At 43.3% G+C, this 26460-nt stretch overlaps 4 protein-coding genes across 5 annotated transcripts in view; 3 read left to right on the top strand and 1 right to left on the bottom strand.

Annotated features, from left to right (window-relative positions):
* Positions 1 to 22562, bottom strand: part of LOC131692357 (kinesin-like protein unc-104) — a 149241-nt gene extending 126679 nt beyond the window's left edge. For both annotated transcript variants that reach the window (XM_058979358.1, XM_058979357.1), the window contains exon 1: positions 22357 to 22562. The gene's annotated coding sequence lies outside the window, so the exon portion shown is untranslated. The remainder of the gene's footprint in view (positions 1 to 22356) is intronic.
* LOC131687187 (uncharacterized) lies at positions 1350 to 10764 on the top strand. The gene is made up of 2 exons (XM_058971239.1): positions 1350 to 7347; positions 10607 to 10764. Exons 1-2 carry the CDS (start codon positions 1350 to 1352, stop codon positions 10762 to 10764), a joined length of 6156 nt encoding a protein of 2051 aa, XP_058827222.1.
* On the top strand, positions 12221 to 13255 carry LOC131687185 (uncharacterized). The gene has a single exon (XM_058971238.1). It carries the CDS (start codon positions 12221 to 12223, stop codon positions 13253 to 13255), a length of 1035 nt encoding a protein of 344 aa, XP_058827221.1.
* Positions 13252 to 17472, top strand: LOC131687184 (uncharacterized). The gene has a single exon (XM_058971237.1). It carries the CDS (start codon positions 13252 to 13254, stop codon positions 17470 to 17472), a length of 4221 nt encoding a protein of 1406 aa, XP_058827220.1.
* Positions 22563 to 26460: the final 3898 nt, after the last annotated feature.

Raw genomic sequence — 26460 nt, 5'->3', positions numbered from 1 at the left:
CGACTCTTGGTGATCCATTTTTCTGTTTGGAAACTTGGGTCACAACAGACCTTAGAAGTTGTAAAATATTGGTACTTTTCGTGTTATTAGGCCAGCCTCTTCTTTGAAACCTTCGCTCCAGACCCGCAAAGTATTCGTAACATGTTCTGTCATGTGATTGCCAAAGATCTTCTAGGCCGAATATTTGTAGAGTGTGATCTGTATTTTACTTCAAGAAATTCGTTGATTGGCAGCTATGCGTACGATAAGCGTCACAATTGCAACTTAGGATATATGAACGTGTCAGACAGAAGAGGTAATAAATTCTTTTGAGATCTAAATCACAGCGAAATTGATTCAAAAGTAGTGTAATAGGGTAAAGTGCCTATTTTCACCATACTAAGGAGGGTACCTCACTAATTCATTAATTACTCGGACTACAATCAAAGAAATGCGTACAAATTGACATCAATAACTTTGCTTCGTTGATAAGAACCAAGATAATAACACATATGTGCTGAAAACAGCGAAATTCTCGTGTATGAGCGCAACGAAAACTCGAATCGAGCGCCCCTATTGTTGCGCTCCTATTTAACCTAATGCGTTGAACAAAGATGGCAGACGCCTCTCTAACCAACGGCTTCAAAAGGGAGATAATAGAAACATGGCAAAACTAGGCTCAACACCCTATATCGAATCAAATAATTTGGGTGTGCCGACAACACCCCCTGATGCGGCGGCGCCGCTGTTTGTACACCGAAGCTGACATACGTGCACAGTCTGTCAAACGAGAAGATCTGACATTGAGTCTATGCGGGAATTGTCACACACGATCGTCATACCACGTTGCAGCTTTACGACGAACGTTATAGATACATTTGTTACTGATAACACCTGATAAATTTATTGCCTATAAATTACTACTTAAAACTATTAAATTGAATACTTAAAACTAAAATTGGAAAACTAAATATTGTAAGTGTTTAGATGAAATTATTGAACTTAAAATCTAACATGCAAATCATGCTTACAGCAATCTTTATTTTACGTAATATCCTACGATTCTACGATACGATTCTTCCAATACTCTTGGAATAGGTTCACTAAAATTGTGAGTAGAACTAATTATGTAATCCACCGCTATATTTAAAAATACATTATTTGTAGCTTGAAGCTTACAACAAAGGAAAACCGCGTGTTTGCTATCAAGACTTGGTGCAACATAACCCCACCAACAAAATCTTCAAGAATTTTATCATTATACGGGGTTCCAAATGGAAGAACATCGAAAAGTCGGAGGATACAGCTGTAAGTCCTGTACAAGGCCGGATACAGACGATGAGCAATGGGTCGCATGTGACCAATGCAGAATGTGGGAGCATTTTCGTTGTGCAGGCGTAGACGAATCGATTGAGAGTCGGTCCTACCTTAGCAAGGAGTGTACAGTGAAAGTAATTACACCAGGAATGAATAAGCTGAAACCACCGCAATCCGATGTCAGATCATTGCGATCGTCCACAACTAGATCGAGTTTGAGAAAGGCCAGTAAGGTCACCGAAATAACACCACGCCATTCAAAAGGTTCCCCGAGTACGACTTCGAGTACTCGTGCTGCTCGCTTGGAGGCCCAAATGAAGTTGGTGGAAGAGGAACAGTTGCTGAAGGAACAGGAATTGAAAGCCCAGGAAGCAATGAGGAAGAAAGAGTTGGAAGAAGAGGAACGTCGCCTACAGGAAAAGAAATTATTATTAGAGGAGGAAGCAAAGCTGCGCGAACGGAAATTGCAGGATGAAAAAGAGTTCCAAAAACAACAGCAGCTGATTCGGAAAGAGTCCTTGGAGAAGAAAAGTAGCATCATCCGACAGTTGAGTGAGTGTGGCAGTCGAGGTGAATCAATTCCCGATTCTGAGCAGCAAATCGAAATGTGGTTGCAACAATGTTCTCCCGAACCACTTGAAGATAAATGCCAAAAGTCAATGATGGTATCCGGAGAAGCAGCACCGTTACTCAGATCGAATGCACCTCTACCCACTGAAAAACAACGACAGAACGTATTTTGTCAGGGAATCTTGACTCGCAATCCTATTCAAAACGCCCCAATGATCAACCAGTCCGAGCAAAACCCTATCGCCGAAGCAGTGCAGACAGAAAGTGGCAATAGTCCGAACTACGAGATTCAACACCTCGGTGGCGCATACCAAGCGCCCAAGCAAATGCAAAACCTCGGTCGCACATACCCAGCATCCAAGCAAAAGCAACATTTTCGTGAACCGACAGTACCAGGGGTAGAATCGGATTGGCATCGAAACATTTACGGGCAGCATCAACAGATTCCAAATGCACAGCAACAATTCTACGATGGAGTACCCCAATCTGATTTACCTAGAGGTCGCTTGGGTCAACCCGACCAGTTTCATGCGGAACCGGTGGTCCACAAAGCGCTCGGAGCGAATCAAATGGCGGCCAGGCAGATAATGGGGAAAGAGTTACCACCGTTCTCTGGAAATCCCGAAGACTGGCCGATATTCATATGTAGCTTTGAGCAATCCACAGCAGCGTGTGGTTACACGGATACCGAGAATTTAATCCGCCTACAGCGATGTTTAAAGGGGCATGCACTTGAGTCGGTGCGGAGCAGACTTCTGCTTCCTACCAGTGTACCGCATGTCATCAACACTCTGCGTACGCTATATGGTAGACCAGAGCTACTGATACGAACACTTATCGAGAAAGTTCAACGTGCTCCTGCACCCAGACACGATAGACTTGAGACTGTGATGGAGTTTGGATTGACTGTACAAAACCTTGTGGACCATTTGAAAGCAGCGAATCAGTTCATGCATTTGTCTAATCCAGTGCTGATGCAAGACCTAGCAGACAAACTTCCTGGTTCGCTGAAGATGGAGTGGGCTGTGTACAAAAGCAAACATCCGTGTGCGACGTTAGCAACATTCGGCGATTTTATGGCAGGACTAGTATACGCAGCGAGCCAAGTGTCTTTCGAGTTACCGAGCTCAGGTAGAAACATCAAAAGTGAGCAACGGAGGTCAAAGGAAAAGGGCATGGTACACATTCACTCGTCTGGGCCCACAGTTTCACCAATCGCTCCTATTCCACCACCAATCGTTAAAAAACAAGGAAAGCCATGTGCTACTTGTGAACGAGAGGGACATCGAGTGGCTGACTGTCGTCAATTTAAGTCGTTTAGTATAGATGAACGGTGGAAATTCGTGAATCAGAAAGGACTGTGTCGCACTTGTCTTAATAGCCACGGAAAATGGCCTTGTAAATCTTGGCAAGGGTGCGGGATCGAAAGTTGTAGACAGAAACACCACACACTACTCCATTCTGATTCCACCGTACCTTCTGTAAATGTTTCTGCCAGCCACCTCACGCAGGTCAACAATCTCTTTCCCATGTTCCGTATACTTCCGGTCGTACTATACGGACGATCGCGAAAAGAAGTAGTATTTGCCTTTGTCGACGAGGGGTCATCCATAACACTTCTGGAGGAGACGCTCGCTGATCGATTAGGCCTATCTGGCCCTGTAGAACCACTAACTCTACAATGGACGGGCAAAATATCTCGAGATGAACGACAATCTCGAAGAGTAGAGCTGGACATATCCGGTGAAGGAAGCCCAAATCGTCACAGTATGTGTGAAGTCAGAACTGTTAGTTGTCTGGTATTGCCTCCTCAAACGCTGAAGTACGACGAGCTTTCTAAAATTTACCCGCATTTGCGCGGACTTCCTCTGAACGACCATGACCTAGCCCAACCAAAGTTACTGATTGGATTGGACAATCTCCGGCTGACGGTTCCATTGAAGGTACGCGAGGGTGGACCGACGGATCCCATAGCAGCGAAATGTCGATTAGGTTGGAGTATATACGGGTGTACTGCAGGTTCATCGAAACGGAAAGCGGTTATCAACTTCCACGTAGCAGCAGCTACTGATCCAAGCTTGCAGTTGAATAATCAATTACGCGACTATTTTACACTAGAGGATGCGGGAGTCGTTGGGCCAAGTGAAGGTCTGAAATCGAATGAAGATCTACGAGCGAGAGAAATAATGGAGCAAACTACGCGGCGAACGGAACGAGGTTTCGAAACTGGACTTCTATGGCGAGATGATGAACCAAATTTTCCAGATAGCTACGCGATGGCGGTTAGGCGTCTACATTCTCTAGAGAGGAAACTAACTAAGAATCCATATTTGCAAAAACGTGTTTGGGAACTCATCGACGAATATTTGCGAAAGGGTTACGCACACAAGGCCACAGAGGAAGAGCTGAAGCATGCCGATCCAAAACGCACATGGTTCCTACCTCTTGGTGTCGTTGTACATCCCAAGAAGCCAAACAAGGTACGACTTGTATGGGATGCTGCTGCAACTGTCAGCGGAGTTTCCTTCAACTCGAAAATGCTGACGGGACCTGACTTACTGACGCCTTTACCAGCCGTTCTTAGCCGCTTTCGTCAGTTCCCTATAGCAGTGTGTGGTGACATCCAAGAGATGTTTCACCAGCTCTGGATCCGTAAGCAAGATCGTTTGGCACAATGCTTTCTCTGGCGGAACAGTCCAGCGAATCCAATCGATGTGTTTGTCATGGACGTTGCAACATTCGGCGCTACATGTTCACCAGCTTCTGCGCAATATGTAAAAAATGTTAACGCGCAGGAGTTTGCTGAAGTTTACCCACGTGCAGTCACTGCCATTGTAGAGAACCACTACGTCGACGACTATCTTGACAGCTTCGAGACCGTCAACGAAGCCGCCGAGGTAGTGAAGGATGTTATTCATGTCCACTCTATGGGAGGTTTCGGAATTCGTCATTTTCGCTCTAACTCGCCAAAACTTCTACAAGAGATTGGAGAAAACACTCCAGATGAACCAAAGGACTTGATGCTGGAAAGAGGTGGTACATCTGAGTCTGTACTTGGGATGACTTGGAATCCTGCAGACGATTGTTTTTCGTATTCGTTCAATCTACGAGACGATCTTCGTCAAATTCTTAATGAACTTCACGTTCCTACAAAGCGTGAGGTTCTCAAGGTCGTGATGAGCCTTTTCGACCCGCTGGTACTTGTTTCACACTTTCTGATTCATGGTAAGGTCATCATACAATCTACATGGACGTCTGGCATCGGATGGGACGACCCTATCGATGCGGAACTCTACCAAAAATGGTGCAAATGGGTCGAGCTGTTTCCTAAGCTGAATGAACTAAAAATTCCTCGGTGCTATTTCTCGACATCCCCTTCCAAAAACTACGAACTGCAAGCGCATACTTTCGTAGATGCTAGTGACGTCGCTTATTCCTGTGCGGTTTACTTCCGGATAGTACTTAATAACAGTATTAAAATGGTACTTGTAGGAGCTAAAAGCAAAGTAGCACCTATTAAGACGCTCTCTACTCCACGTCTCGAGCTTAAAGCTGCCATTCTTGGATTACGATTCGTCACTACTCTTCTGGAGAACCATACACTTGCGGTATCTGAACGATTCTTTTGGAGCGACTCCACAACGGTATTGGCCTGGATCCGTTCAGATCATCGGAGGTTCCCCAAGTTCGTATCGGTGCGAATAGGCGAAATATTGACCTCGAGTGAACCACACGAGTGGAGATGGGTCCCGTCCAAGTATAATGTATCCGATGATGCGACAAAATGGAAGGCGGGTCCAAATCTGAATGCTGATAGTACATGGCTGAACGGACCCCAGTTTCTACGGTTATCAGAAGATTTATGGCCAGAACAACCGCTCACTACTACATCGGCTGAAGAAATTAGGTTGGTTCTCGTACACAGCCACTCGCACCCACCCGTGGATTACTCCCGATTCAGCAAATGGTCAAGACTACACCGTGCAATGGCCTATGTTATCCGCTTCACAGATTCCGTCCGTCGAAGGAATATTGGGAAACAACTGCAACTGGAGCTTCTCACGCAGGATGAGTTAGCACGAGCTGAAATTCTTCTGTGGAAAATGGCTCAAACGGACTATTTCTCAAAAGAGAAAACGATACTAGAGAAATCAATGGGACCTGTCGAAGCAAACCATTCAACCGTCCCGAAAACCAGCTGTATTTACAAGACCTGGCCTTATATGGATGAACATGGGGTCGTGCGTATGCGAGGTCGGATTGGCGCGGCTCACTACTTACCATTTGAAACTAGATACCCCGTTATCCTTCCGAAGCAACATCCAGTGACAACTCTTATCGTGGATTGGTATCATCATCAGTTTCGCCACGCCAATCGTGAAACAGTTACCAACGAAATGCGGCAGCGTTTTGAGGTTGCAAAATTGAGATCCCTGGTGCAGAGAGTGGCCAAGAATTGTACATGGTGTCGAGTTTTTAAAGCTACCCCTAAATCACCGGTTATGGCACCACTCCCTGAAGAGAGGCTGGAGCCATATGTACGTCCCTTCACGTACGTCGGCTTGGACTATTTTGGGCCTGTGTATGTCAAAGTTGGACGCAGTCAAGCAAAGCGATGGATCGCTCTCTTTACGTGCCTGTCCATTCGAGCCGTGCATATGGAAATAGTACACAATCTAACCACGGAATCATGTGTCATGGCCGTCCGAAGATTTGTTTCGCGTCGCGGTTCTCCAGCAGTGTTTTACTCGGACAACGGCACCTGCTTCCAAGGAGCTAATCGACAACTTCAGGAAGAGATCACACGTAGAAACGAAGCACTTGCAACCACCTTCACGAACGCGCAGACCAAGTGGAAATTTATTCCTCCAGCAGCCCCACACATGGGCGGAGCGTGGGAGCGTCTCGTTAGATCCGTGAAATCAGCTATAGGTTCATCACTCGATCATCCTCGTAAACCTAATGATGAGACGTTAGAGACCATCATTTACGAAGCAGAAGCGTTGGTCAATGCTAGACCATTGACTTACATACCATTGGAGTATGAGGAGCAAGAGTCACTAACGCCCAACCATTTCCTCTTGGGTAGTTCGACAGGTAACAAAATCGAACCTGCTGAAGTACTAAAACACGCAACACTCCGCAGTAGCTGGAAGATGGCTCAATATATTGTCGGCGAGTTTTGGAAGAGATGGGTGAAAGAATACCTTCCGGTTATAACGCGTCGGAGCAAATGGTTTGAGGAGACCAAGGAACTCGCTAAAGGTGATCTTGTACTTGTGGTTAATGGGACCAAACAGAACCAGTGGACTCGAGGGCGTATCGTGGAAACTGTTGTTGGTCGGGATGGAAGAATCCGCCAAGCATTGGTCCGAACTGCCAGTGGTATTATTAGACGGCCTGCAACAAGACTCGCGGTGTTGAACGTCGATGAAGGATGTAAACCTACCAACTCACAAGAGGATCCAGAACTTCACCAAGGTTTACGGGTGGGGGTATGTGCCGACAACACCCCTTGATGCGGCGGCGCCGCTGTTTGTACACCGAAGCTGACATACGTGCACAGTCTGTCAAACGAGAAGATCTGACATTGAGTCTATGCGGGAATTGTCACACACGATCGTCATACCACGTTGCAGCTTTACGACGAACGTTATAGATACATTTGTTACTGATAACACCTGATAAATTTATTGCCTATAAATTACTACTTAAAACTATTAAATTGAATATTTAAAACTAAAATTGGAAAACTAAATATTGTAAGTGTTTAGATGAAATTATTGAACTTAAAATCTAACATGCAAATCATGCTTACAGCAATCTTTATTTTACGTAATATCCTACGATTCTACGATACGATTCTTCCAATACTCTTGGAATAGGTTCACTAAAATTGTGAGTAGAACTAATTATGTAATCCACCGCTATATTTAAAAATACATTATTTGTAGCTTGAAGCTTACAACAAAGGAAAACCGCGTGTTTGCTATCAAGACTTGGTGCAACATAACCCCACCAACATTGGGCAAAATCGGAGTTTCTGAATCTCTTTCAACAATAATTCTGAAATTAGTAGGAGAGACCGGGGCTGGTTAGCCGAAGAAGTATGTTGGCCGAGTGTCTGTTATGAAAAGGCTATTATGCATAGTAACGACATCTATAGTGATTCTGGTGGGGTATTACCCACCCCCGTGTACCAACGTAATTTCAGGAGTTTGTAATGTTGTTTGTAGAGGAGCACGTATGTTCTTTTTCCGGCGTAGGTGAGTAAAATTTTTATTTCTGTAGTTTTTTTGTAAATTCTTGTTTCTGTAAAGTAATATGTGTAGCGCGAATCAATTTACATCCGATCTCCAATAACGTGGTACGGTTGGAAAGGGTATTCTAAACCCAACAAAATAGTTAACGGTTATCAGCGTAACGTTACTTTTCTTTTTGTAAATCGTGATTGTTTTCGAAAATATGCATTGGGGTAGGTTGCTCGAATTTGGTGTGGGGCCGGTTGGCCGAGTTGTAAATTATCGGCAAGGTCGTAAACGCCGATCGATTTAAATTTTGACCAATAAAGGCAGCATTGGATGAGGAGAAAAATGAATGCAAACTTAAGAATACGCTGTAAATATGCGTAGGAAAAGAAAGCAGATGGAGCTGTGAAAAAGTTCACATTGAAAGCCATTCGATGAATAAAATAACAAAACCAATTCTTGTTTTCCTAATTAGTTGATTACAACAACAAAATAAAATATGTTATTTAATTTTCTCTTATATTTGCGAGATTATAAAATAATAGTTACTCATGGGCGGTCAACTAAACTAAGCTAAAATAATAGTTATTGAAAATTATTATTGATTGTGACAGCAAACTAGCCAAAAAGCAATCCCTACTAAAATAAATCGAGTAAGAGACAGCAACTGTGTTCATACAAGCTGGGCATAACGGTTATGCTGGTGGGTAGTTGTCTCAAATTTAAAAGCTTGTTTTAGCCTGGACCCAACCACTTGAGCCACATAAACCACAAAAATTTAACTGACCTCATTGCCGGTTTTAACTAGTTTATCATCAAAAATATTTCAAAAGAAGGAACGATTTTAATTGACATTTTGTTTCAATACATGTATACCATTGAAGGTTGAAAGCATTATCGATCACTATCAAAATCTTTCTATTTCGGATTTAGTTGATTGTATTGTAAAATTTAAATTATGAACGTATTTTGTCATATGCAATAAGATAATTATTTTTCATCTCTTGAGATGCAAAACTAGATGTGTAATAAAATGCTGGCAGATTAAATAGAATAGAATTGAAAATGGTACCTGTCACACAAAATTAAATCCACTAATCTATTACAAACAATTCCCGAATACCTCTTGCCATTTTGTCTCTTTTAAGACTCATCACAAAAATTCACAAAAAAAAATTAAGATTGCAGTTCACAAAACATAACATTATGAGAAACATAACTAAATATTCAATTTACGTATGCAATAACTGACCTCCAGAGTATTTCAACAATTAAACCCCATACTTTGAACCGTCCATCAATCAAAATTAGTCATCATTGAGAAATACATATGTTGTATTTAACGATGAACTAGATCCGTTGAATATCAGATTGGTCTGAAATTTTAGTGTAACGGCATATGCGTTTGTGCCGAGGCTGAAACCTTCGTATCCAGACTGAGACTGTCAACATCAAAACAACAGCGCTAGATTATTGTTTTCAACAAAAAATTAGTTAGTCCAAATATCAACTAGACGAAACAACTTTTTTAGTTGAAATTGTGATAAACCGGTTAGTGAACGATGGGTATATATTGTTCAGTGATTAGTTCACCTATAAGTGATATACGAAATTGATTTCCTGAACTAATTGAGATAGAAACATTGTGTCTTTGGTGAAATTGTAGAAAATATTGCTACAAAAGAATGTGTTGTGGGCAACATATATCTAACTTTAGTAGTTTTCGAGTTATGGAAAACGTTATATGACCCCTTAAAATTAGTTTTTCCATGATTGCTTGTTTAGTCATTCCTCACACATATTTGCTGTAACACACGCAGATTTCAATCTATCGGTAACAATTTTCGTAAAACTGACAGCGTGTAACCATTTAAATGGCTACATTAACTAATTGACCTGGGTCAAATGCTATCGTATTTACCCTTAAACAACAACTAGTCAAAAGTGACAATATCACTATAACTATATTCTCAGTAAATGCGCTTTTATTTGGTAAATAATAAAAAAATACTAACCATCAAACGTCTGATTTAAAATTTAAATAGTACAATAGAGATGTGAGTAGGTATTGTATCACAGGAGTACGAGTCAATCGGAATTGACTGGAGGTGGTGCTTGGCTTAGAAGCTAATTGTAAAGTGCGGTAACTTGGACCAAAACCACCGTAGAGGATAGTTCTAAAAGTTTACAAACGTTAATTCTACGAGTCCAGCTTTGAAAAGTGCCACTAGTTCTAAGCACCAAACTTTATATTGGGCGCATCAGATCTAACATCCGCAGTGCCTTGGAGCATCGGCCTCGACAGACGGAACAAGTAATTAAAGCATTAAATTAAAGATTGTCCAGAACTCGCATTCATTCCAGTAATTCCTGATTACTCCTTAGGTATAGCACCCAGTTACGCTGTCCCCTAGTCAGTGGTGAGAGGGCGTTACTGCGGATTAATTATGGATTAAATATATTCTCCATACCGCGCAAATCCCGATTCGTAGCCCATATCGAGGCCGTGGAAGCTACCGAACCGACTGAAACGGTCATATATTCCTCATTGACCCGTGGCGGTGAAGATCACCTGATTAGTCCCGAAGACCTGCGACTAGCGCCGAACAGCAACGAGACAACAAGGAGCACTCGCGACAGAGGATTGTAGCATCTCTACGGGCCCATACACGTAACACACACTACATGATAGAGTCAACGTGAGTAATTTTGGACATACTAACCATAAAACTGATTAGGACAAGGATTTAGAACTAATAAATTATAATGAAACCGAGAAATAAATTAAATATCTATAACTATCAAGCGGTAAAAATACAGTGCAAACAATACACTCTAAAGTACTTCACCCAAATTTTCAAGCTAAAATACCCAATAAATTGTGTTCGTGCACAACGAAAATTTGTAAAAGTGCGCCACCTATATATCAGCGGCGCATGCGGATCACGAATGGCTCCATCGTTCATCGAGTTTCATCGATGCCCAAAACCGTGGTAGCAATCATCTGCAACTGGCTCCCGGTGAAGGCATATAAAAAGGGGCGCTGTCCGTGGTCGCGCCTCTTAGTCATCAGCTGTTCGGAAAACGTCAAAACGGTCAACCAACATACGGAGTAAGGTGGAGTGCGAGTGTTCGCGATTTTAACCCGAGTTATTATTAATGTAAAGAAGCGAAGTCATTATAAAGTAGAGTAGTAAAATTAAATAAATCTAAGCTAGAAGAATAAATAAGTTATAGTGAAGTATAAATAAAGTGCGTGAGTGTCATACTTACCTTGTTACTCGTCGAAACTCCGAGTACTGCCGCTTACCTGTGAAGAGAAACTTTCATTGTGTACTACTTACCGTTCTGCTCTGCCGCTTCGGATTTCGCACCTGTAAGTTTACCTGCTCTACCTGTGCTACTCGACATCTGGTCCTTCGAGCCGGATAAGCGTCGAACTCCGTTTGTCCGCCATCGCGACGCTCGCCTGACGCCACTACGACCGCCATCCCTGACGCTTGTTGGGAACGCCATCGCGACCAGTTCGCCATTCTAGCCGCTATTGTCCGCGAAAGGGACGCGGCCGGAGAACAATACTCTGGACGATTTGAACTGCTATTACTGGAGGAAGACTGCTGCTTTATTGCATCGTACAAGGCATTTAAGTTGCCTAATTAAGGTAATTAGGGTTCCATTGCCCGCTAGTTTTCCCTTTTGAGCTGCGCGGTCTTCTGATTTCAGAACCCGTTCAACGCCTTTTGCGATTGCTTGTGCCTGTTGCTGCGGACTGCGACGTAGTCCCGTTCTACACTGGTCCACCAAGTTTGCTGGCTGGCGGACCGCTCGTTCCGGCCGTGATTCAAATCACCCACACGACACGGTGGAGAAAATAGGTCGCTGCGATTGGCAATAATATAGGACTTTTTCTTTCGCTCGTTTCTGCTGGTGGAACGCTTACGCTCAGTGCCACTGGATTCATCTACTAGTGACGAAAGGAGGAGGACGCAGCTACTTAAAAAATACAAGGCATTCGTATTGCCTTTCACAGGTAATTAGGGTTCCAAAACCTCTATTCTCCTCGTTTGTGCTACGCGGTCTTTGCATTGCAGATCCGTCGCCGCACGATGTCCACCGATCGACGCATCAAGGGGCTCAAGTTGAGACAACGGAGCTTGATGACGTCATTCAACGCCATTGCGAATTTCGTCGACGACTTCGATGAAGAACGCGATGCCATCGAAGTGCCAGTTCGCCTGGAGAGCATCATCAAGCTCTGGGCGGACCTCAACACAGTTCAATCGGAACTGGAATCGCAAGATGGCGTGAATCTGGATGAGCAGCTAAAAATGCGGACGGAATTTGAGTCTGCCTACTACCGGACCAAGGGATTTTTGCTGGCGAAAAATAAAAATTTTGTTCCGAGCGTCTCTAGTTCTCCTTCAACTAGTCGTGGCCCTTCGTCGTCATCGCAGGTGCGCTTGCCTGACGTAAAACTACCGGTCTTTAGTGGAAATCTGGATAGCTGGTTAAATTTCCACGATTTATTCGTTTCGCTGGTCCACTCGTCAGTAGAACTTTCCAACATTCAGAAATTCTACTATTTGCGTTCGTCATTATTGGGTGAGGCTTTGAAGCTGATTCAAACCATTCCACTTAGTGCGAACAATTACATGGTGGCTTGGAATTTGCTTATCGAACATTTCCAAAACCCAGCGCGTTTGAAACAATCGTATGTCGATGCACTGTTCGAGTTCCCGTCGCTTAAAAGAGAGTCTGCTTTGGAGTTGCATTCGCTGGTGGAGAAATTCGAGGCCAACGTCAAGGTCCTTCAGCAGCTAGGGGAGAAGGTCCAATACTGGGACATTCTACTGCTTCGGATGCTTAGTATTCGCCTCGACCCGACAACGAGAAGAGACTGGGAGGAATTTTCGACTACGAAGGATGCCATTTGTTTCAAGGACCTGACGTCATTCATCCAACGTAGGGTCACCGTACTGCAGAACATCCAGAGCAGTACGGTAGATGTCCCTATTTCCGGCCAAGTGAAGAAGCCTTCTCAACGACCAGTCGCAAGTAACAAGCAACGGTCAACGCAAGGAAGTGCATCGTCTGCAACAGTCATCATCCACTCTACCAATGCGCGACGTTTTCCAAGATGAGTTCGGAGGATAAGGAGAAGGAAGTTCGTCGCAATCATCTCTGTCGGAACTGCTTGCGGAAGGGTCATCAAGCGAAGGACTGTTCGTCAACGAGTACCTGCCGCAAGTGTCGGGGCAAGCATCATACTCAGCTTTGTTCCAGCCAACAACTAACCAGCTCAGGTCAGAAGACAACCAACTACACAGATGAAAGGTCTACGCCTGCTGCATCTACCAGCAATCCACCCACTGCATCGGTGTCAGCCACCATCGAGCCTGCCAGCTTCGCTTCCGTTAGTCAAGGACGGAAGGCAATTCTACTTGCTACTGCTGTAGTCATCGTTGTCGACGACAGTGGAAGCGAACACACAGCACGTGCGTTGCTAGATTCCGGTAGCGAATGCTGTTTCGTTACCGAATCATTCTCCCAGCGAATCAACGCGCAACGGAAGAAGGTCCATCTTCCGATAGCTGGCATCGGTCAAGCGTCGACGCATGCTAGGCACAAATTGTCAACCACAATTCGCTCTCGCACAGGAAGGTATTCGACTAGCTTGGAATTTCTAGTTCTTCCCAAAATTACCATCGATCTGCCGTCGACTTCTGTTGATACTTCGGCCTGGGAGATTCCGCCGAGTATACAGCTAGCTGATCCGTCATTCTGCAGCACCAACCCAATCGATCTCATCTTGGGAGCAGAAATTTTCTTCGACTTGTTCAAGGTCTCTGGTCGAATTCCGCTTGGCGATAACCTTCCGGTACTCGTGAACTCCGTTCTTGGCTGGGTGGTGTCGGGAAGGTCCTCTCATGGTCAACCGATTGCTCCAATCGTCGCAAATGTCGCCACCGTCAACGACGTGCACCGTCTAATGGAAAGGTTTTGGTCCATCGAGGAAGACAACGCCTCTCCGTGCTATTCCGTCGAAGAAGCCGCCTGCGAGGAACACTTCCGTCGCACGGTAACCCGCAACACCGAAGGTCGATACATAGTTCGACTGCCACTGAAGCAGGATGTGTTGTCTAGCCTCGTCGACAACCGTCGTACCGCTCTACGTCGTTTTCACCAGCTAGAAGGTCGTCTAGTTCGCAATCCCAACCTGCATCAACAGTATCGAGTCTTTGTCGAGGAATATCACGCGCTAGGGCACATGCAGCGCGTAACGGACTACGAAAATCCTCCGACTCCATGCTACCATCTTCCGCATCACGCTGTAGTGCGCGAAGATAGCGCGACGACCAAACTGAGGGTAGTGTTTGACGCGTCGTGCAAAACCCCCAACGGACCATCGCTGAACGACGCGCTTCTGGTTGGACCAACCGTGCAAGAAGACCTGCGATCAATTATAATGCGAGCCCGAACACACCCAGTCATGCTGATTGCCGACATCAAGCAGATGTACCGCCAAGTCCTGGTAGACGAGCAGGACACTCCACTGCAGCGAATTGTTTGGCGAGTTTCCCCCGACACTTCGATGGAAACCTTTGAACTAAAGACCGTAACATACGGCACAGCCAGCGCACCATGCCTTGCAACGAGAGTTCTCCAGCAACTAGCCGACGACGAACGCGACGAGTACCCCGAAGCAGCTGAAGTTCTACGCAAGGATTTCTACGTCGACGATCTGTTTTCTGGTGGGCGCAACATCGCAGAAACAACCGCTTTACGCAAGCAGCTCGACGCGCTGTTACTCAAGGGCGGTTTCGAACTCCGCAAATGGGCATCCAATGAAGAAGCAGTACTGGAGGATGTCCCAGCAGAAAATTGTGCTGTACAAGGGTCGGTCGACCTAGACCGAGATTCGTGCATAAAAACGCTTGGACTGCACTGGGAACCGTCCACCGACCAGCTCCGCTACAAAATTCAGCTTCCAACATCGACGACAGACGCACCACTAACGAAACGCATCGCACTATCGTACATCGCCCGTTTGTTTGATCCGCTTGGACTCGTCGGACCCGTCGTAACAACAGCCAAAATCTTTATGCAGACTCTCTGGACCTTGAAGGATGACGACGGCAAGATTTGGGGCTGGGACAACGAACTACCGCCAGACATCAAGGAACGCTGGCACGAGTATCAATCGCAACTCTCTCGGCTGAACAAGTTGCGCATCGACCGTTGCATCCTTCTTTCCAATCCCGTATCAGTCCAGCTGCATTTTTTCTCCGACGCTTCGGAACATGCATACGGCTCGTGTGTCTACGTCCGCTCAACAGACGCTTCTAGTGCAGTTAAAGTTTGTCTGCTGACTGCGAAATCGAAGGTCGCACCCCTGAAAAGGCAAAGCATTCCCCGACTCGAGCTCTGCGGTGCCCTTCTGTCTGCTGAACTCTACGAGAAGGTGACATCATCGCTCCAAATACACGCAGAAACGTTCTTTTGGGTCGATTCTACCATCGTGCTGAGTTGGCTAAATTCTTCTCCGTCGACCTGGACAACGTTCGTGGCCAATCGAGTCTCCAAGATTCAGACCGCCACGCAAAACTGCTCTTGGAACCACGTAGCAGGCCAGCAAAACCCAGCAGACCACATTTCCAGAGGAATACCCGCAGAAACCCTTCTACAAAACGATCTTTGGTGGCAAGGATCTCAATGGCTGCAGAGCGACCAACGCGACTGGCCAATTCAACAACCGAACGCTAATCAGCCTCCCGAAGTCCTCATGGAAGCACGAAAAGTACCAGCAGCAGTAACTTCCGCCGCCGTTGAACCCTCATTCGTCGACCAGTTCGTTGAAACATTCTCCAACTTCCAGCATATGGTCCGAGTAGCCGCTTACTGTCGACGATTTCTTCAGAACTGTCGGACAACTTCTACAGCACGAGCGGAATCAGCACATCTCACAGTCGACGAGCAGAAGGAAGCAGAAGCAACGATCATCAGACTCATCCAACAGCAAAGCTTCAGCCTCGAGTACAAGGCCCTCCAACAAGCGCAACCAGTATGCCCGAAATCTCGTATCCGTTGGTTTCATCCCTTTATCGGCTCAGATCAGCTGATTCGCATTGGCGGCAGACTGGGGAAGGCCAATCAGCAGTACGACAGTAAACACCAGATTCTTCTTCCCGCTTCGCATCATTTCTCCATCATACTCGTTCGCTACTACCACGAGAAGCATCTGCACGCAGCACCCCAACTTCTACTTAACCTACTTCGATTACGGTACTGGATCCCCGGGGGCAGAAGTCTGGCCAAACGCACAGTTCACAAATGTGTGATTTGCGTTCGAGCTCGCCCCAAGCTGCTCGAGCAATTCATGGCTGAACTACCCGCAGCTCGAATCAACGCAGCTCGACCATTCTCATCGACTGGTGTCGACTATTGGGGACCGATTTCTTTAAAACCACCCCATCGAAGAGCTGCACCCATCAAGGCCTACGTTGCAGTTTTCGTGTGCTTTGCAACGAAAGCTGTGCACCTTGAATTGGTGGGTGACCTGAGCACTGCCAAATTTATTGAAGCGCTTCGCAGATTCGTCTCTCGTCGCGGATTGTGCGCCGAAATCTACAGCGACAACGGACGCAACTTCGTAGGAGCAGCCAACGAACTGCGTCAAATATTGCGAAGCAAGGTTCATCAGCAAACAATCGCCCGCGACTGCGCCGACAATGGAATCCGTTGGCATTTCAACCCCCCACGAGCATCACATTTTGGTGGCCTATGGGAGGCCGCAATAGCATCCGCTCAAAAGCATTTCGTTCGAGTACTTGGGACGCACACTCTACCCTACGACTCGATGGAAACCCTGCTAGCGCAAATCGAATGCTGTCTCAACTCTCGTCCTCTCGTGCCACTGTCTGACGAATCGACCGACTTAGAAGCGCTAACCCCAGGCCATTTCCTCACTGGAGCCGCTTTGAAGGCTGTCCCGGACATCGATGTCACCGAGATTCCCTTCAACCGACTTCGCCAGTGGCAGCAGACACAAAAACTGTATCAGCAGTTGTGGAAACGATGGCATTTGGAATACCTGTCCACGCTACAATCCCGTACGAAATGGTGCGACCCTCCTGTGAACATAAAAAAGGACCAGTTGGCAGTCATCAAAGACGAAAATTCCCCACCGATGAGCTGGCCGACTGGAAGAATCATCGAGCTTCACCCCGGTGACGACGGAACAACGCGTGTCGTCACTCTTCAAACACCCAACGGCCGATATACTCGACCGGTATCCAAAATTTGTCTGCTGCCCATCTCAACAGCAGCAGAAAACCAATCACCACCCACCACTGCATGATTTTCAACACCTACCTCTTCGATGTAAACATCAGCATCATAGCATTATACTCCCTCATCAGCATCGGTTCGTCAGTACTCACCTGTTCCAGCCAGCAGTACCTGAAATCTAAAACAATTAGGGCCCACAAATTGTTGGGACAAGGTAAGCACCTGTCCAACACTTTAACTTTCCAAAAACCCTCTACCGGGTCTTCTGTTTGCAATTTCATACTGCTGACGGACTGTCATCATCCGACCATGGGCGAGTTCCAAAATTTGTTCACTACCGATTTCATCAGAAGCTGAAAATCCATCATCTGTGCCGGTGTACAGATTAAACAACACTTCAAATTCATCACTTTCATGTCGATCATCGTCGCTACTTACCAGCCAGCAGCACCTGAAATCAAAAATTATTAAGGCCCTCATACTGGTTGGCCAAGGTAAGAATCTGTCCAACAAATTTATTTTCTCGAAACCCTCTACCGGGTCTTCTTTTTTGGGCTTTCTATGTTGCTGCCGACGGACGGTAATTATCCTCGATGTCAACGGGCAAGTGTCTGAACCTGCGGCTGTGGCCGGCTTTATGTGCAGCAGAAAATTAATCACACATCGCACTTCGAATTTCACCCACTTACCTGCCGATACCTACCTGTTCCTGCCACCAGCAACTAAAATATAAAAAATAATGGCCCACGTAATTTGGGACCAGGTAAGAACCTGTCCAACATTCTAAAGTTTAAAAAACCCTCTACCGGGTCTTCTATTTTAATTTATGTTGCTGCTGTCATCAACAAACATCGCTCGAGTGGCATTCATCAACACAACAGAAACATCATATTCATCGACATCGTTATTGGCGTGTCAGAACGATACACATTTCTGACGGGGGCAGTATGTTCGTGCACAACGAAAATTTGTAAAAGTGCGCCACCTATATATCAGCGGCGCATGCGGATCACGAATGGCTCCATCGTTCATCGAGTTTCATCGATGCCCAAAACCGTGGTAGCAATCATCTGCAACTGGCTCCCGGTGAAGGCATATAAAAAGGGGCGCTGTCCGTGGTCGCGCCTCTTAGTCATCAGCTGTTCGGAAAACGTCAAAACGGTCAACCAACATACGGAGTAAGGTGGAGTGCGAGTGTTCGCGATTTTAACCCGAGTTATTATTAATGTAAAGAAGCGAAGTCATTATAAAGTAGAGTAGTAAAATTAAATAAATCTAAGCTAGAAGAATAAATAAGTTATAGTGAAGTATAAATAAAGTGCGTGAGTGTCATACTTACCTTGTTACTCGTCGAAACTCCGAGTACTGCCGCTTACCTGTGAAGAGAAACTTTCATTGTGTACTACTTACCGTTCTGCTCTGCCGCTTCGGATTTCGCACCTGTAAGTTTACCTGCTCTACCTGTGCTACTCGACAAATTGTTTTCTACAGCGTTTTTTCCGTGATCCAACTAACTAATCAACGAATTGATGGGCCACAGAAAACTGAATAAAAAAATTCTCTCTATTGTTTTGAAGAAAAGTGTGTGAAATAAATAAATAAAAATCGTCAACCAAAATGACCCTCGGTTTGATCACTTTACACCAGATTTCCCCTTAAACTTTTTCATCCTGACTTAGTATGGAATATTTAACATAATGGCCAACAAGTTTTAAAAATTGCCAATTTTAGGTATTTTTGGATCTTAACAAAAAAATCTGAACTAGAGACACCTTTTGCTTTACATAAAACCTGTTTTAATCCACCTAGTGGTGCAATTGTGCCTTTCTCATTTGTCCAAACTACGATTCCATGGCTCATTATGTTCAATACAATGGTGGAAATGTATATTACATATTCAGTACGATTTGCACATAGTACATACATAGGATCAACAGCCACGATTTTGAGATACTATATGTCGACACTGAAACGTCGCTTGAAACCAGCGGCGAATCAAGGAGGAAGATCCGTTAAGAAATTTTAAACTAGTTTTAATTTGCCTTACTGCATACTCCTACACTGAAAAAAATCCAAACGTTAATTCTATTTGCTTCAAACCGCTTAAAATTCATATGAAGAAGAAATGCTATTGTTATCTCGCGCACACATATCTTCTATGTGTTAACTGTATAAACTATGTATGAACACACATAAGTTATATGTGCATATTGTTATAGAATGGGGTTTTATGTGCCCAATAGTTATGAAATGTGAATGTAAGATTAATATTTCTTGTAAATACACACATTAGGTTTATGTGCCAGCAAATAGTGTCTATATGCCTCCGTTAATTGCAAAAATCTATGTGTGAAATCAATAGGCATAACGTTTACTTTTTTTTGAGTGTACCTAAGCTTATTTTTAGAGCGATTGTATAACCTTTCTATATGAGAAAGGCAAAAATGTGCCAAAGTCAAAAAAGTCAATTTTCGTGAATAATCTCAACGTTTCATGCATTTTAAAGTCATTTGGCATCCAAAATGCAAATTCGATTTTGAAATTTTCCCTTACTCCCCCCTTTGAGAATTTTTCATTTTAGTTTATATGGGAATTTGCTGTGTGGTCGCACTCTTCAACCCGTAACTCCGGAACCAGAAGTCCAATCAACAACAAAAAAAATCAATAGCAGCCGATGGAAAGGTTATACCTTTCATTTGAGACTAAGTTTGTGCAAATCTCTGAGAAACAGAGGTGACATTTTTTTCCACATACACGCATACACACACAGACATTTTCCGATCTCGATGAACTAAGTCGAATGGCATATAACATTCGGCCCTCCGTGGCGGGATTAGGTTCACGATCTTTGGAGCATAGCTTTTCTATATGAGAAAGGCAAAACATGAATTTCACAACGTCCATCGATACACATCATAAATTTTCATATGGGAGGTCAAACTTCTTCAATTATGTAAGAATTCATACAATTATAAAATACTAAGTTTTTTGAATATTAAATTCTCACTGTTGATAATTTTTAAACCTAATTTAGTGAAAAACCATCAAATTACTTAATTCACAGCCAAACTGCATAATGGGACTTTGAAAAGATCCGATATGTTGGTGGTTCGACAGGCAGTAGAAGTAATCGAGCTGGTATGCTGGTAAGGAACTATATCGACACAATCTTAATCTCGACGACACTATGACACGACAACAAGACACGAAATGAACAAACAGGCCGTATCAGTCATCCCTGGGGCGGTGCTATCAACGAAATAATCTGCTCATTTTCCGGTTTTATAGTAAGAACCAATCGTAACACAAATAATGATTGCTTACATAAAATCCTTATTATTTATTTTACAGAATTATAACACAAAATTAATACGCATATTACCGATGAGATAGCCAACAAATCTAGTTACTTTGTTTAGTATAACGGCAGATGTTTCCGTGGAAATCCTGGGAATCTATTCCAGCACAAAATTTGAAACAAGACCACTGATATGAGAGAGGTATTCTACTGCAAAACATTCTCGATGTCTTGAATGAAACTATCAGCGAAGGAAATTTGAAATCGAAGTATACATACTTATCGTGGAACAAGGAAATCCCCCACGTACACCAAAGCTTTTTTCTTCAATTTCAATTCGACGGCTGAGGTAGTTGTATGTATGGAATATACTGCACTCACGGACATTACCTTGGAAAAGATTTGTACAGCGTGAAGTAAAGGAGGAGATAACCGAACGAGAAAGTTTCATATTTTCCGACAACCGAGAAAGCAAGAACGAAGAAATGTATTTGTCGTCCCCCAAGGGAGAAATTGTAATTCGCTTCTTTAGCAAGCAATATGATGCCAATTCGGATGTAGCACAGAAAACAAAACGAACGTCCATTACTCGCGGTGCTTTCCGTCTAGTCCCATATGTCGTTTGGAATCGCTTTTTATTTAGTAATGTAGATAACCAATCCAACCCAGAGGGACGAAAATTCTAAACATACATACAATCGTAAAAACATGTATTATCCGAAGCTTTCTTAATTTTGTAATACGATGTATTTAAAAACTTTCTGATGACATCAAAGATAATGTTCAATCTAATAACATGTAACCGTTATATACCATCCTTAATAGATGTGTTGAATAGAAACTTTCGATTTACGATGGCTGGCTATTTGGTCTTAATCTGTTGAACAGAACGGTACTAGTAGTCAGTAGGGTCCTATGACTAGCCCTGCAATTGTCCTGTACATTAATAATCGGCTGCGATGTCTGTCGAAATCGAAGCTCCGTAAGGGAATGCAGTATCTACCAAAGCGTGCTTTTTACCGTGATTAGTTTTAATGTTTTCGCAAATGTTATCGTGTTGGGCTATCCCAATACATTTAGTAAAGGAACTATAAACGCGATCACGTTTGTTAAAACATATTCTATTGATTTTCTTTTCAATTCAACAGTACTACTTATCTACTAAATATTATAATCGTCTGTCATAGCGGTTTACACGGATACGTTGAACGAATTTCTTAGAACATATTACAGGCGAGAAAATCAGTTATATAACACTACAGGAAATCCTTGCGCAACAAAATTGATTCTGCATCCTGTCTGTGGTATGTCCTGCTAGGTTTGCACAGAAAGAAACAGGCACTTTGCTGGTTCTAACGCGAACGTACTATACTTACCTACATACGTATAACTCGCGAGAAAGAAGAGAGCAGATGCAATAGATCGATCGATTCGCGAAAAACTATTTTACACAACAAAATTGATCGTTGAGGGCATAAATGGCACTGGATACTCATAAAAAGTTATATTATCTGTTCTTCAATATGTAATCATTTACGGTATTATGCCGTATATTGAAAGCTTATTGAAGATACAAGAGGGCAGCATGAATCAGACAATGGATATCCCTTTGGAATATCGACTATTTTCAAACATATTGCCAGAGTTCAAGCTTACCTTGTAAAGTGGAGATCCTTGAAATAACGAGCACTTCCAATGTTTTTTGTAGAATAGTCACTTGTCAACTAGTAGTTCTCACCAGCACTTGAAATCACTATCGTTTAAGAACCTTCAAAAAATTATCCTGCTTTGGATGTAAAAGCACTCACGAAAGAAAATTCGATTTTCCTTTCTCCTCATGCAGTGACAACGTCAATGATAGGATTTGTTTTCCTGTAGATCGAACGAAGCAGGATTATGCTGTCAGTTGGGCGTATTTACAAACATTATGATTAGTGTTATGCTGTGAGATTCAAGAGTGCCAAAAGAAAACAAAGCAAATTCGGGCACATCTGGTACACGCTAAACTCGGAGAGACTAAAGTTAAATTCACACATCTCCGATCCGATTCAGTGACGGTTCAGTACCGTGAACCGGGAGGATAACAATCTTTCATACAAATTCAAATGCAAAAATTCACACTAGTCCGGCACAGTTCCGTGCCGGATAAGTACGAAGGCTCGCATTTGAAGTGCATGAAAGCATATTGGTGTACTAAAGCGCCCCGGAAATCGGCACGTGTACATTCTGCTGAACGTCATCTTCAGTATTTTCTTCAACACACTGCTGATCGTTTTAGAGTCCACTATACAGGTTCAATTCGTTCAATTCCAGCAACATAATGTATGTTTGAACAGATTTTATTTGTTTCTCCTGCTATTTAAGAACAAGGAAATAGTGCGCATACCCCTGTGTAAACGGCAACAAACTGTGATCTGTGACGTTAGATGTTACCAGCGCATGAAACACAATGACGATTAACATATTATGAATCTGCTGCTTGTACGCACCAGTGTAGACGGTTGGTGAAAATAAAGAGATGTCGTAAATTTCATTTAAGTGATCCAAAAAACAATTTTTGGCGGAGATCTCAGTAAAAGTGACATTTGATAGCTGAGACTCGGAAAATATTTCACCGGAAACCAGCTAATAAATCTCACTACATTCGTGATTCGCTGGTTTGACACTTTTTAACTGGACCGCTTTTTAGTTGGACCTCCACTAGTTGGACCATTGTCCAACTAAAAAGCATCTGAGCGCCAAAATCTCATGTCAGAGTTACATTGACAATCAATCTGGCAATATTTTGGGAAGTGAATAGATGCATTTACACTACCAACAACTCCTTAGGAGAGTTTTTGACATTTGTCAGTCGGTCCAATTAGCGAATAAAATTCGTTAGTTGGACAAGGATGTGGCCCAACCAGCGAATCACGACAGTATACTGAGATATCAGTTTCTAAATTTGACTATATGGCCACAGAGAACAGACATCCATGATCGAACAAAAATATTTAAAAAACGTGTGTAAACATTTGAATTAATATACGACAAACACTAGCGCCACCACACCAACCTATCCCAACTATCCGTCAAATCCATTTCGGAACCGATTCGAAATCCTGAATGGATTCAGTATGGAATCTTGCTCAAAGAAAACAACCGATTCCGATTCTATCGGTTGATGCATTTGAGCTGGAATTCAAGCTGGAAGTCCGAACCGGTTCCGGACTAGTTTGACTGGGCAGAGGAATTACCGCTGTCAATTCTGTCAAACTCAGCCACAAAAAAACATGATGACAGTAGCGCACCTGATTTGGATATCCCAACTACCTTCGAAACCGTTAGAGATTTTACACAAGTTGAATGCTGAAGATGGACGTCTGTTCTCTGTGACATGGCTGTTGGGAAATTGCCGAGCCGAATTGAATGTGTATCAACACAATTGAAGCAACGACACGACCTGAAACTTAGTGAAATATTGTGAAAAAAAATGGTCCGAGCCATTCACCGCCAGTTACCAGTGCATTGAGTGACCCCTTGATTCTAACGAAAAAAATATTTCTTCAGCAACACTTCTTTGTTTATAAATTTTCAGTTGCTGTATAGCAACCATGTTATGTATACAAAACTAACTGCCTAGTTACTGGAAAGACTGAAAAAACGAACTACCCTCGTTCTTCTTCGTACGAGGAACCTGCAACTGCTGTAGAAATCAGAAATGGTACTCCTTCGAAGTCACCATCACCCGAGGTTGAGTGCAAGAAGGTAATGATTGTATGCATAAATTGAACCAATGTAATTCCGATTACAGATGAAAAATAAAGGAAGAAGTTTAATACGTCACTTCCGTTCCGTCAGCTTAGGAAGCACATCGTACTCCGGAAATCGAAAGGAATTGCGGTTGCTTGTCGCCCAAGGTGTCGAACTATGTGGCGCTATGAGTCGAAGTTGGAATCGAAAAGGACAGCTTGTTTGCCGCAACTTAATGAACAGTTTGAGGAGTGATCCCAGTGGGTACTGAAGACGAACTTTCTTTCAGCAGAAGACGGTGACACAGACGTCGCAGCAATATGGTTAACATGCCAAATCAATCTAGTTTCTGAATGAACTGGTGATCAAATTCGGTGATATTTACAATCTTTCCATGGACACGTCCACGTTCGGCTTCCTTAGTTAGTATTGGACACCAAATTTTGAATCAAGCTACCCAACGGCAAGGATCAGAAAATAACATCTCTTGTGAAGCTTTAATGGAAAATTGTAAATATTTCCCGCAGTGCATCGAAACACCAGCGGAAGTCGGACTAGGTGGATGTCGTAAGAACAATGATAACCTAAACTATTGCTTTCCAATGGAATGAAAATATATAGTGAGCAAAACCATGGTTTGCAAACCATTTTTAAATTAATAAAAAACAAGACGAATTCTCGATGCTGCTGGACGTTTGGATGGTATTAGTTTTTATGTGTATTCGAACGATTTGTTCTTTTTGTAATTATATTGAGTACGATAACCTGTTAGTACAGACTTTGAATCAGGTCAAGGAAGTTACTTGGATACCGGTAAATACATAACATACAAATAAAGTTACAAAAAATGAGAAAAAAACTAGTTAAAACAAAACAAAAAGGTGTGTAACTAATTGTAAGTTAAAATGAAATGATTGAGCCAGAAGTTTGAGAGCATTTTTGTTAGCCTCGTTGTAGGTGCTGTAAGGTATAGATTTGTAATATTCCACTATGCCCTTGCTTCAGGAAACAGCAAATTCTTTCGTGGTAGTTCGTTGATGAACCATGTGCAAGGATCGTGTTTCTGACTGCGGCGGTTGTATCACGAAGACGAAAGTTGTAGACGAAGCGAACAGCTGATTTGAAGCACCTATGTAGTTGTTGTTTGAGTGATGCTGACAGTCCGGGGTAATTAACTACATCGCAATAGGTAAAAATTAGAACTACCACAGATCGTACCAGCTTAGGTCTTGTTGGGAGCGAGAGAACCGGAGCAAATCTTCGGAAAGTTCGAAGGATATCCTCTGAACCACATCGTTGACCTGGTTAGACTTTGAGAGATTGCTGTCCATCTGTAAACTACGGTTTACTACTTTGCTGTATTGTGGAATCGTTTCTCCACTAAATTTAATAGCATTCGGCGTTGTTATTGTGCCGGTTCTGTAGAAAATGATATTGTTTGTATCTTTTTCACGATTGCCGGTCAAATGATGATTGAGTGTCGTTAACGGAGTTCCCATTTGCGGATCATCTTATCGTACGTGCTACCCCAGCAGTTACGAACATCACATTCCATCAGCTGATGCATATAGTGGTTGTTGTTTGATAGAAAACTTGTTAGGACTCTACGCCTGAGATTTTGCATTGCCTTAATTTTTGGCAAAGCGGTCGATTGGTTCAGCCATAACTTAATGTTAGTAATGGAAGTGTGGATCCAGGGGAGGTATCGGGGTTCCGAAATATTCAACTTGTGAAATTTTAGATGGATGTCTTTCTGAAACTAATAAATTATACATTTACAATACATACATTTAGATTTATTTTCACTAGTTTTCATTATTTTAAACACTGCTTATCATTAGATTCAGACCCCCTCCCTCAATTTTTTTCTGAATCCGTCCCTCTAGTAATGAAGATGAAAATTGTTCCAACTGTAACAGCGTCATCTAAACGAGATACAGAGCCCTGAATGCCTGGATTTCTTTGTTTTAGGTTCAGTCCACTTCGTATTCTCGCACACTGACAATATTTTCTGCATCGTAATTTGTA

This window comes from Topomyia yanbarensis, chromosome 3 (assembly GCF_030247195.1).
Source record: "Topomyia yanbarensis strain Yona2022 chromosome 3, ASM3024719v1, whole genome shotgun sequence".
In the NCBI taxonomy this organism is placed as follows: domain Eukaryota; kingdom Metazoa; phylum Arthropoda; class Insecta; order Diptera; family Culicidae; genus Topomyia; species Topomyia yanbarensis.
This window is presented reverse-complemented; position numbering and strand designations above follow the sequence as displayed.